The sequence below is a fragment of the Brassica napus genome, chromosome C3, assembly GCF_020379485.1.
Source record: "Brassica napus cultivar Da-Ae chromosome C3, Da-Ae, whole genome shotgun sequence".
Lineage (NCBI taxonomy): Eukaryota > Viridiplantae > Streptophyta > Magnoliopsida > Brassicales > Brassicaceae > Brassica > Brassica napus.
In genome coordinates this window covers 17,828,338-17,841,750 of record NC_063446.1, presented here as the reverse complement: position 1 = coordinate 17,841,750, position 13,413 = coordinate 17,828,338, and the positions used below count along the sequence as shown (strand labels likewise).

Below are 13,413 nucleotides of genomic sequence, written 5' to 3'. Positions count from 1 at the left end.
TTCAAATAACATAATACAACCGGAAACTTACAGTACATACGAGTGGTGGTGGTTACGACAGTAAGAGGTGGTGACTAATATTAAGGAGATGTTGGTGTCTTTTAAGGGAAATTGGTTAATAAATAAGAGCAGTGATGATAATTCTTACGGTGACAGATAGAGATCCAAAATGATTGATACTTTTTTACAAGAAAATGATAGTGAATTGGAAGAAATGACGGTGGTAGGTAAGTGAAGAGGAAGAAGTTTGGGCATGTATTAACCGGGAAGGAGGGATAATATAGTGTATATTGTAGTAATAATTGAGGGTATTTTGTTTTTAGTTAAATACCTAATTACAGTGTATTTCATGGCTACTGAGGCCAATTTCTCTAAAAAAAATTCGAATAAAGAAAAAGAAATGTATCGTATGCCAAAAGAAACCAAACCATTTCAATTTCACGGGACAAAAGAAGAAGACTTGAATAGTCAACTCGAGTCTACTTCCAACGATTTCAATTCTCTGTTTATCTTTCAATCTCATTTTCTTCCTCAATCCTCTTCACGTCTCTTCATCCATTAACCTCCAATACTTTTCACTATTCTCACACCCTAGATTTTCCGTCAAAGTTATGGAGAATCTCTGTTTTCCGAACTCTGTTTCTCTCTTTATGAAGATGGTGGTTATTGTTCTTCTTTATCATCACACTCTTTCTGCTACTTCTCCATATTCTCGTCCCGAGAAGTTTTACGTCAACTGTGGGTCGGATTCTAATGTCATTTATAGTAATCGGACCTTTGTCGGAGACATGATCTCCGAAGGTAACTCTGTTTCCTTCAACGGTAAAGGAACTGAAGCCAGCAACCAATCTGGATCAAGCATCTATGGGACGGTTAGGATATTCAGACACCCTTCTTCTTACAAGTTCCAACTCGATTCTGTTGGTCTACACTTTGTGCGTCTCCATTTCTCTGCTGCCTCTTCTCAAACAGAGCTTTTAACTGCTCGTTTCACAGTCTCTGCTACATCTGGTTCAACTCATCACTTCAAAGGTTTCCCGGTTCAGAATTTTAATGAGACTCCACGAGTTGAGGAGTTTCTCCTGATGATTGATTCACCCAAGTTCGAAATTCGATTTGTGCCTGAACGTTCCTCTGTAGCTCTAATCAACGCCATTGAAGTGTTCTCTGCTCGTAATGACCTCAACAATACACCAGAATCCGAAAAGAACCTGCATACGATTTACAGATTAAACGTAGGAGGCAGTAAAATCACACCGGAAAACGACACCTTGGGAAGAACTTGGTCGATAGACGATGACTTTCTCTACCGAAAAGATTCTGCGAAGAACATTTCATCAACACAAAAGCCCAACTACGAGACAGGGTCAGCATCAGCAACATCAGACACTGCTCCAGATTTTGTCTACCAGACAGCTAGAACGATGAACCGTAGCTCTAACGAAGGGGTGGCAGGGGGGGTGTTGATGAACGTTACATGGTCATTTAAGGTGAGAAGTAACTCTAGACACTTTATCAGGGTTCACTTCTGTGATATAAAGGATGAATCACAAGACCCCGACTCAGATTTCTATCTCTATGTAACCGGACAATCACGAAGAGATGTAAGGCCTTCAGTGTACGTTAGGTTGGTGACTCCATTTTATATTGACGTTAATGTCTCTGATGGTTTTGAATTCTTGAATGTTAGCATTAGCGCCAAGGATTCCACCAAGGATGCTGGGTTTCTGAATGGTCTGGAGGTGATGGAGTTTTTGAAAACATCTTCACCACATGAAAGTAGTTCTCGGGTTTACATCATTACTGGTTGTGTTGCTGGTGGATCGATTCTGGTCTTGAGTTTTCTGTTTGTGGTTTGTTTGTTCCGGATGAGATCTAAGACGGAGAAGAAGCGAGACACTGAGGTCACTGTATGGTCTCCTTTGGCATTGCACAGAGGTGGGAGTTCCGACAACAGACCTTTTGATCTGGTTCATAACTCTCCACTGCGCACCAATATTCCTTTTGATCCAGTCTACAACTCACCATTGCGCAACCTAAACTTAGGCTTGAAGATTCCTTTTACAGACATTCTGAGAGCTACAAACAACTTCGACGAGACGTGGTTGATTGGGAAAGGCGGTTTTGGAGATGTGTACAAAGCAATTCTTCCAGATGGAAGCAGAGCAGCTATCAAGAGAGCCAAGACGGGTTCAGGACAAGGGATATCAGAGTTTCAAACAGAGATCCAAGTCTTGTCAAGAATCCGACACAAGCACCTCGTTGCTCTAAAGGGCTACTGCGAAGAGAACTCGGAGATGATACTTGTCTACGAGTATATGGAGAAAGGTACGCTTAAAGAGCATCTATACGGCCCGGACTTGCCTGCATTGTCATGGAAACAGAGACTAGAGATATGCACTGGAGCAGCCAAAGGGTTACAATATCTCCACAGTGGCTCAGAAGGCATCATTCACAGAGACGTCAAATCTACAAACATACTACTAGACGAGAACAATGTGGCTAAAGTTGCAGATTTCGGACTCTCCAAACTGGCGGTTAGGAATCAAGATTCGATCAATATCAGCACAAACATCAAAGGAACGTTCGGTTATCTCGATCCTGAGTATCTTGAGACGCACATCTTAACGGAGAAATCAGATGTGTACGCGTTCGGAGTCGTTCTACTCGAGGCCTTGTGCGCGAGACCGGCTCTGGATCGTTGCCTTCCTCACGAGCAAGTGAACCTAGCCGAATGGGCGATGTTCTGCAAATCGAAAGGGATACTCGATGAGGTCTTGGATCCGAAGTTGGTAGGTCAAATCGAACCGAGCTCTCTGAGGAAGTTCATGGAGATCACTGACAAGTGTTTGAAAGAGTACGGAGAAGAGAGGCCGAACATGGCGGATGTGATTTGGGATCTGGAGTATGCTCTACAGCTTCATATGATGCCGATTCAAAGAGAACCTCATGAAGATAGCTCGGTGACGATCTCTGATGGTGGAGGTGGAAGCTCGTTGGTGGTTCCGAGGCTGATGGTGAGTGATTCGTTTAGCTCGAGCTCGTTTGTTCAGAAGAAGAGTAGCTATGGAGGTACAGATTCATCGGAGACTCAGGTTTTCTCCCAGTTGAAGATCTCCGAAGCAAGATAAGAAGGGTAACCACCTTAACCGGCTTTCACTCAATTTTCCGTGTCCATAACAGTTCTTGTTTAAATATGAGACCGGATATCCATCTATCGGTTTGAATGTACAAATATAACCTCTTTAAATTAATACTCTATAAATTAATATACATTAAAAATCTATATAAAATAATATAATTTTATTTATTTATAATCCCAACATTATTAATTTATAGAGATTTCATTGTGTATGCATTTTAGATTAAAGAATTTATTTATTTATAAACTTTCTAAAATTTAGAGAAATGGCCCTAGATAACCAAATTATATTAATTCTCAAATTATATTATATTTTCTTTAAAAAAATGAGAAATTTTGAATCTATCGGCGTTGTCATCATCTTCGACGTCCCCTTCGTCGTCTTTCACATGCGACGGTCTACCTTAGTTCCGCCGTGTTCCTTTCCATCGTCATCAGATCCACCATCTCCAGATCCGCCATCGCCCGTCTTTACATCCACTCTCATTCAGATGGTCGTCACCATCATCAGATTCGTCGTCATATCAGATCCGCCTGAACCGTTTTGGAGTGTATCAAACACTCTGATTGGATCAGGAAGCCGTTATGGACGAAAGTGTTCAGAAACAAGGGTAAATTTGTATACATGTTGGCTCGCACTCCCGAGCTATGGTCCATAACGTCTTAACTAATATAATAGCCCTGAGCGAAACACAAACTATAGACTCTTTTATAAATATTTTTTATATTTTTTCTTCTCTATATTTTTTTAAACTTGAGCTCTAAGACCTGAGATAAATAAAAAAAAGTATTTCAAAACTAATAGTAAAATATAGATTTTTATTGCTTTGTTTTTAATAAGTAAATTCAATTTACAACTTTTTGATAATTTTTATAGTTTGAATGGATCTTTAAACAACGTACAAAAAATTATACACCCATGAACCCATGGCAAATGCCCATGTTGCCATGGGCTCTTGCTATGGACGCTGTGTTAAGCCACATGACGCAGATTATTTAAATTGTGGATATCAGCTTTGTGGTGATGTATCTAGAAGTCGTGCCTGGGTGTATTTTTCTTGAATCAGTCACATGAAGTGGTTCATTTTCTAATTAACTTGCTAGAGCTGTGGCGCCAACTGGTCATGTTGTATTCTTTTGATTTCCACGAGCAACGAGCTGCTTGTGCAAGGTCTGAGAAGGTTATATTATTTGTGAAGTATGTCTTGTTTGCTTCTTACCTTGCTTTTGTAACAGGGAAAACTTTGAGCAGACGGTATCATTAGTTTAGTAACTATTGAGGTTAGAGACATTAAGGGACAAGGCTTCCATGAGAAACTGTCGGGTTTGGCTGATTCGGTGTTTCTAGACCTTCCACAGTCTTGGCTCGCAGTTCCTTCTGCAGCAAAGATGTTAAAGGAGGATAGAGTTCTCTGCTCTTTCTCGCCTTGCATCGAGCAAGTACAAAGGACTTGTGAAGTTCTCAGATCAGATTTCATAGGTAAATTTATCCTCAATTTCACAACCTCTCTTTCTATTTTTGCTGTGGAAGTAAGTTTTTGTAAAGATCTTAGAATCAAAGTACCACACTAGTGAATTTGGGACTAGAAACAAGTGTCATAAAGACTAAACATGTTCTTCTGTATATAAGCTCATTTAATTATGATAAGCGTATGTGAGTTTCATTTTGATCTTATACTTGTTTTTTGGTTGTGATGTGTATGAGTTTTGTAGAGATAAGAACGTTCGAGGTGCTTCTCAGAACATAAGAAGTAAAGGAAATAAAAGTGGAGACTGTTGCTATGATTGGTGAGAGCCACGACGAGGAGGACAATGGAGGACCGAGACCAAGCAAGATAATATTAGACCCAAAGGGTCAGAAAGAAAGAATACATTGGGCTCTTCTCACGACAGGCCCATTACACCTTTGGCTTCTTCAACGGTCACCAAAACAACAAGACAAAACAAAGCTATCAGCCAAGTCAAACGTACGGCACAGCCAGCTACACACCTCCCCTTGCGCAACCGATTTGATGCTCTCGTAGGTGAAGGTGAATGAGTTGTCAAGACAGCTGTGACGTATCCAGATTGTTCTTTTCACTTATATAAAAGAGAAGCTAAGGCTAGAGTTGTAATTAGGTTTTTCAAATGAATAAACTTCAGTAAAAGTTCAAATAAAATAAACATCTTTCTCTCAAGTTCTCTGCTTACCTTCAGATAAAACACCGTTCAAACGACGGCGACTACACCGTTTCACATGACAACTCTTCTAGTGCAACTTTGGTTGTTATGGCTCGGCCATGTAGCGAGGCAAGAGGTCACATTGTGTTGTGTAGTAACATCAACACTCTTTTATTTTATTTGCAGATTACTACTTTTATTATAGCTTGCAAAGAACAGGTCGATATACTAAAAAATTATAAATGAAGAATCAAACTCTAAAGGGTGGCTTGGACTCGCTGTTAATAACTTCAATTCTGATACTATATCACACAAACATGGAGTGGTATGATATGTATTAATGTAGTAGGCCGACTTTTTTTTTCCATCATCGCTTCTACATGTGATTTTTGTATGAATTTTTACTTTTTAAGAATATTCATGATAGGGTCCCAAATTATATACTAAACCTTCCAAAACAATTCGAAATTTGCAAGTTCTTCTTGATTCATCTAGTTGTAACTAGCCAACTTCTGATACAAGTACTTCTTCACTTCTCTTTAATTCTATTCAAAATTTATCTCCTGTTCATATAGGGATTTCACCAACCGACAAAGTAGCTGGTTATACTGTACAAGGATAACAATAAATACGTCATTTCACACCTCTTTTTGTGTTGGTCTTGTATGATTTTCTTCTTTCTTAGGCGGGCTTATTGTACTAAGGATTTGGAAAAATACTAGGGATTTCATATATGGTGGGATTTAGATGGGATTTAGATGAATCTATTTGAATTTTAAGGATTTTATCAGGGGTTTTGATGAGGGATTTGTTAGACTTTTAAAATAATAAAAAAAATATTTCCAAAGATATCACAATGATACAAAAAAGTGCAAACCAAACGTGATTTGTGTATAACAATTGTTTCACTTAGGACTTCTAAAGTGTGATCATATCCTGTAGAAGAATAGACTGTACATGAAAAAAAAAAACAAAGTTCTTTATTGTTGCTCTTCTATGGTTATTTTGGTCTCTGTTTCTCCCATTTGGTGGTGATGTGTTTACGGGTGATCTCTTTGAGAGACCCGCAGCCGGCCGTTCAGTGCCACATGATGTATCATCTGAAGCAATTTCTTACTCCAGACTCTCCTTCAGCAACAAGTTATGTTGGACCAGTGTTCAAACGTTCTAGGTCTAGTTTCTAGTGCAATGCTATTATCTGGTTATGTACGTGCTCGGGTGTCCTAGGTCTTGACTCATGGGTGTTGATGTTTCATAAGAGGATGTTTAGGTGGCTTAGCCTAGTTCTAGGTGTCATTTCAGTGGTGGATTGAGGATGCGAATATCGTTAGCTAGAGCTCTCTTTGTGCAACCTACTCTTTTGTTGTTAGATGAACCCACCAACCATCTCAACCTTAGAGCAGTTCTCTGGTTAGAGGAGTATATATATGCTGCTGGAAGAAGACTTTGGTTGTTGTTTCACACGATTGTGACTTCCTCAACACTGTCTGCACGGATATAATACATTTGCTTGACCAGAATCTCCACTTCTGTCGTGGTAACTTGGATGGTTTCGAAACTGGATATGAACATCAACACAAAGAGATGGAAAAAAAAGTTTGAGATTTAGATAATCATGATTCCTTTAAACCATGATCCTGATAATCAAATGATCAGAATCCTCCACGTGACATAAGTTTAACGACAAAACCCAAGGGCAATCCGCACATCGACTCAAGCTGAGACGTGCATTCTCTGGGATCATGATAAGATGTAGATCGCCATAGTTAACTGCACTTGGTACTCCTCCATCGAATTAAAATTGACACTCAAATATCTCTAGTCTTGGCACTGTCAAAAGACCAAAGCTAATGAAGAAGAGACAAACGACGTTGATTAGACGAAGAAGATAAAAAAATTGTTTTATTTATTTATTTTGAAATACCATCTCATTAGATGGTATTTGTTTCCCGTGAATTTTGTCTAGAAAACCAATTACCTAATAATTCAAAATAACTCTTGGTAAATATTAGGAGTGAAATCCTTGTTTTCCAATAAGGGGGGATTTGAAAGAATTTGAATAAATGATTAATTCAATAAGAGTGGATTTGATAGAACTTTTATAAATACTAGATACAATAAGGAGAGATTTGAACAAAAACCAGAATTCCCCCAAATCCTTAGTACAATAAGCTCCCCTTAGACTGTTCATGATAGATTTCCTAAATATGTACTAATCTTTCCAAAGCAATTCAAATTTTGCAGGTTCTTCCTAATAAAGGTGCTTTTGCAGTTCCTTTGAATGTATTTCCAGAGTTTAGTCATATCTATATAAGACTTTCACCAAACATAAAAGGAGTTGGTGATATAAAAGTGAATAATATTTTAAGAGCAAGGAAGAGTTTAATTTGGGGAAGAAGAAATGAGCTTTAGCCTGAAAGTTTGAGTACATGATTGTCTCGTCTAGCAAGGAAGGTGTGATTTTGTGTTGGGGATGATAAATGCAGTTGGAGGATGCGTGACATCAAGCTATTTTCTTTAGACTTTTTCGTGGTGAAGAAATGTGCATGAGCATGAGCATACATGTGACACAATACACAAAAATGCCGCCACAAACAAGCATCTTCGAAGTTGATAGGCTCATTAATATGCAACAACTAAGGGGAAATAAAAGAAGGACTCATACCTAAACAGATCATTAAACAAGCCATAATACAACATGGGGTTCATATCAATTACAAACAAGAATGGAGAGTGAAAGTGGAAGCTCAGAATTTGTGAGAGGAAAACAAAACATAGAGTTTTATTCTATGTTTTTATTCTCTGATTTTTAATTGTTTATCAATGATTACGTTTCTATATGAACAATATCTAAGTGTGGACATTGTAGCAAAAATCTCATATGTAATTCAGACTCGTCCAATTTTTTGACGTACCAAAATAAGAAAATTAGAAAATCGAGATTGAGCTCGGATTTTTTTATATTTATTTCTGGTAGTCTGATAGCTGACCTATAGGAATAGGTTCTGTCAGGATCTAAGTAGTCTTGCAAAGGCAATTTTAATTCATTTTCATTAATTAATGTTAAATGAGTTTTATCAGGGATTTCAGCCCCCTGTTCATTAATGATTTGGTTATTTGCGTTGCATGATTGATCTTTCGGTTCTCCTAGGACTACTTCCTCATTAATCGATTTGGTAAGTGAATACTTACCTGCTTCCGGCTGAGAGGTGTCGATCGCTTTCAATAGCTCAGTGTCAATCGATTCTTCGACCGAAGTGTTGCTCGACGTATCTGTCATGTCGTTCGATGCTCGCCCAAAACGCTCGTTCTTCTTCTGTAGTATCTGTGTCAGCAGGAAATTAAGAAAAACTTTTTAGCAAGCAGAGGAATAAAATCTAGACAATATTCTAAAATTAATCAAATGGTAATAAGAAAGAGTCCCCGGCAACGACGCCAAATTTGATATCACTCAAATTACCCTAAGGAGTGACTTCAGGGCCGGCTCAACACTGTTAGGAGCCCTAGGGCAAAAAAAAATATTTTTTACCCTTTAAAATTTATATACAAATAACGTTTAAAATATAGTAAACGAAGCTAAGGCTTGATGAACAAGGCAGTTGTTCAGATGATTGATTTTAGGTTTTAAACTATTAAAGTTGAATAGATAGATTCAGGTGATTTCTCAGGTATGACAAGTATGCCTTCTATGGATTATTAGGAGTTTATAATTATTAATTGTTCCTGAACTCAAACTTAATTTATAGTCTATCAACTTTCGTTTGTTTAGATTATCTATTGACTAGATCTCTGATCTCAACTTCCGCTTGTTAATCAAGAGAAAGTGTCGAATGATGATTCTAGATGAATATCGATCGATACACCTTTCAAAACATCGATTGATGTAATTGTCGTTACGTCAATCGATATTTATTCTAGCAGGCTTTACAAACGGGTTTGATAGATTCTATAACCTCATAGACCAACTTTTGTGTGTATCTAGTTAATTAAATCATACTAGTTTAGTTTCAGGTAATTAACCAAGCTTGCGCCTAACTAATCCTAAGATCTAAGTTCTGGGTGATCAAGCCTAGACTTAGCAGTAAGAACAACTAGATGAAAAACTATTTAATTTCCTAATTAATATTCAATCTATAGTACATAGATCAACCTTTGAAGAATCATGAATCTAACAGTAAAACTACTCAGACATATTCATAAGGAACATTATGATGGTGTGAATAATACTCAATAATATAAATATGAAAAGCAAACAAAGTAGAGTAATAGAACAAGAGAGTTTAAGATCTTCTCTGTTTATGAAGTTCAGATCTCTACCTCCAATTCTAAGCTCTCTTCTTAGTGTAGAAATGTCCGCCTCTCCAAATATATCTCTCTAAAAGTTCGTGTCTAGGTAAAACATAAAAAAAAACCCTAATAAATAGCATAACAGACGACCATAGACTCAAGGTACAATATCTTGGAACTTCTGGGTAAATATCATAATTTCCTTAAATCATCATTAAACTTTGCGGATGGCTCGCCGTCGACCGACATTGATAGTGATCCGTCGATCGATGTTTTCTCCAATAATCGGCTCCACTTTCATGTTTTCAGCAATGCTTTCATAAAAGCTCCAAAATGCTTTAAACTCACCACTTTGCTCCAGTGAGCACCTGAACCTGTAATTACTCTAAAAAGATTCTGAAATGCACATAAAGACTCTAAAAACATACGTAAATGATATTCCGTGTTTTTAACGGTTTTAAACTCGTTTTGGAGCAATTAAATGGTCGGTTTTAATTAATGTTTTGGTCTATTTGATGCGTTTTGGTGTTCTTAAGTGTAATATGCAGGTTACTAGATAGCTTGAAAGAAAAGAACGCATTCGGGATTTATTCAGAAGCAAGATGGACCGAACAATGGACCGAATGAAGTATTGATCGCACAGAGCACTAGATCGACCGATCCGGGATATGTGGATCGACCGATCCTAGGCTTTCATACACGAGATCGACCGATCCGGGCCATGTGGATCGACCGATCTCAGGCGCTACGGGCTCCACACGCACACACGAGCTTTTCACTCCTTTTTACCCACTCCCCTCAATAATTCACAAAAGAACTCGACCTTTGAGACTCAGAAAAGACCAGGGGCGACCAAGAAGGAGATTTACAAGTTCTAGAGAGAGATTTGAGAGTTTTTGTTCATCTTTTGTGTGATTTGTGAAGATTTGTGAAGGAGTTCATCTCAAAACCATTTGGAGAAGATCTTCTGAACCTTTACTCTGTTTTAATACAATCTTATCATGTTTTCTTCATCAAAATCGTTTTGTTCTTGCTTAGTTATGTGTGAGTAGTCATCTAGTTGGGTTTAGGGGTTCTCATAGGGGATTTCTTGATGTTTTGATTCATAAAACGTGTGTAGACTAAGGGATTACGTTTTGGTTCTTCATCTAATGGGTTTCTTACTGCTTGAACTGAATTGATCACTTAGTTCATGATTTCAGATTGTTTGATGCACCGAAAGTGATTGTTTGAACTTCCGAAAATACTTTAGATGAGCAAAGTGTCCTTAACCCTCGGAAGTTGATGTTATTGCGCTTTGTGAACATATTGAACCTGTTCTTAATGCTTGTTTAGAAATTGAAACTCAGCGGAAGTTAGTGTGGAGATTTCTATAACATAGAGAATTAGCGCTACGGAAGTAGGTTAATTCTAATATCGTGTTTGAGTTCTAGACGGTTCTTAATATATCCCTGTGTCTGCCATTAATTGTATCTTGATTAAAAAGAAATCCCTGAGAATTCCCAATGCCCAACGTTTGTTTTAAAATAGTTTTCAAATCGTTTAAATCATCTTTTTACATGCTTGTTTATGCTTTGTGACACTAGAGAAAATTAAACAAAAACCATCAAAAATATATCTTGATTCGCTGTAGCTATTAACTTGTCTGCAACTCTACGTGTGATCATCGGTCCCTGTGGATTCGATCCCGTATTACTACTGCGTACTTTACTGTGCACTTGCAGTTAGATAATCGGGTTAAAACTCGAGACATCAAGTTTTTGGCGCCGTTGCCGGGGACCATTTGGTCACCCTAGAGTTAATGATCAGTTTAAGACTATAGCATTTTCTTTATTTTGTCTAATGTTTCTGTCTTTCTCTTTCTGTTTGTGTTTTCAGGTGAATGAGCGGATTTCATACTAGAAGCAAAGGATCATCGAATTTAATACCTTTGGAGTTAGAGCTCGGCCGCCTAGAGAGACAAGTGAAAAAGAAAAGACTTGAGTCCGCTGAAGAGGTTGAAATGGCTGAACACCAAGAAGACCAATTTCAGGACAACCCGCAAAATCCAATTCCTGTAAATGAACGAGAAGGCAACAATGCTGGTGATAATCAGCAGGCTGGTGTAGCTGCAAGACAACAGGCTGGAGACTATGGCATGCCTAGGATGACGCTTGCACATTATGATACACCAGATGCATTCTATGCCGATCGTTCTGGGATTCGCCCACCTCCCATTGAGAGAAGAGACTTTGAGATCAAGACTGGTCTCATTAATTTGGTGGAGAAAAATCCGTTTCATGGAAACCCGTCTGAGGACCCGATGTATCACTTGGAGCATTTTGAGCGAGTCTGTGACACCAGCAGACATAATGGAGTTCCTCAAGGCGCTTTGAAATGCAGGTTGTTCCCGTTTTCCTTAGCTGATAAAGCTATCAGATGGTTAAAGTCCATCCCTCCAGGATCTCTTACTACATGGGAAGAGACAAGAGCTGCTTTTCTACAGCATTTCTTCACCAAGTCAAGGTCCACATATCTGAGAAGCAGAATTGGAAGCTTTCAGCAGCTTGATTCAGAAAGCTTTCATGAGGCTTGGGAGCGTTTCAAGGAGTACACACAGGACTGCCCTCACCATGGTTACACTGATGTGAGCTTGCTGAACATTTTCTATAATGGAGTTCATGAAGAGAGTCAAGATGCCATGGACACAGCAAGTAATGGTGATTTCATGACCAAGACTGTTGAAGAAGCTTACACCTTGCTGAACAACCTGTCATCCAGCAAAGCAAACCGCAAGTCAAGGTTTGACACCAGCCAGAAGGGTGTTGGTTATGAATCCAAGAAGATAGATGAGCTGAATGCCAAGATTGAGATGCTTCTCAAGAGAGATCAGAAATCTGTGAAATTTGTGGAGGAGCAAGGCTATCGTTCCTCACAAGAAACTGTTGGTGATGATTCAGATGATATGCAAGCTGATGTGAACTACATTGGTGGTCAAGGAAACTACAACAGGAGCTACAATCAGAACCTTGGATGGAATCAAAATCAGCAAAATAATCTGTCTTACCGAAGCAACAATGTGGAGAATCCACAACATCAGTCCTACCCTCAGGCAGGAAACAGGCAGAACCAGAATCAGAACCAGAGTGTGTTCAACCAAGGATTTCAGAACAGAAATCAATATCAGGGGAACAACTCGGGCAACTCAGGATTTCAGCAAAGGCAGCAGTACAACAACTATCAGAATCAAGGAAATGCCTCTTCGTCACAGCCTTCTCAGGATAACGAAATTAAGAAGATGCTGCAAATGGTGCTAGAAGGTCAGAAGAATAGCACTGCAGAGATAAACACCAAGGTGGATAACATGTATGGAGAGCTTAATGGGAAGTTCGAAGCTTTGAACACCCATTTGAAAGTTTTGGAAAAGCAAGTTGCTCAAACCGCCTCCAGCAGCAGAACAGCACCTGGATTTCTACCAGGGAAGTCAGAGACGAATCCCAAGGAGTTTGTGAATGCTATAACACTTAGGAGTGGAAAAACGATTGAGGAATCGAAAGAGAAAGAGATCGACCGATCTCAAGAACAGATCGACCGATCCAAGGGAAAGGAGATCGACCGATCCGGTCCATCTGGATCGACCGATCCCGTGTCGACGAAGCCAAATTCCTCTGAACCTGAAGAGGTGTATGTGGCGCCTCCTGCTTATGTTCCTAAGGCTCCATACCCATCCAGACCAAGGCAGAAGATCAAAGAACGTGAGTACGAGAAGCTAAAGAACCTTGTTGGGGAGTTACATGTGAGATTGCCATTTGTTGAAGCGGTGAAGATGGTACCTTCTCTTAAAA

At 38.9% G+C, this 13,413-nt stretch overlaps 1 protein-coding gene and 1 non-coding gene across 3 annotated transcripts; one reads left to right on the top strand and one right to left on the bottom strand.

The window, feature by feature from the left end:
- The first annotated feature begins 271 nt into the window (after positions 1-271).
- On the top strand, positions 272-5,319 carry LOC106389494 (probable receptor-like protein kinase At2g23200). 2 transcript variants are annotated; one of them, XM_048752812.1, is made up of 4 exons: positions 272-3,136; positions 4,247-4,313; positions 4,379-4,622; positions 4,856-5,319. In XM_048752812.1, exon 1 carries the CDS (start codon positions 612-614, stop codon positions 3,129-3,131), a length of 2,520 nt encoding a protein of 839 aa, XP_048608769.1. In that variant the 5' UTR covers positions 272-611; the 3' UTR covers positions 3,132-3,136; positions 4,247-4,313; positions 4,379-4,622; positions 4,856-5,319. The 2 variants fall into 2 exon arrangements, with proteins under 2 accessions (XP_048608769.1, XP_048608770.1); XM_048752813.1 differs by lacking the exon at positions 4,247-4,313.
- A 6,782-nt stretch (positions 5,320-12,101) lies between these two features.
- LOC125584757 lies at positions 12,102-12,208 on the bottom strand. The gene has a single exon (XR_007321666.1). It is a non-coding gene; the product is annotated as a small nucleolar RNA R71 (small nucleolar RNA).
- Between the last annotated feature and the right edge of the window lie 1,205 nt (positions 12,209-13,413).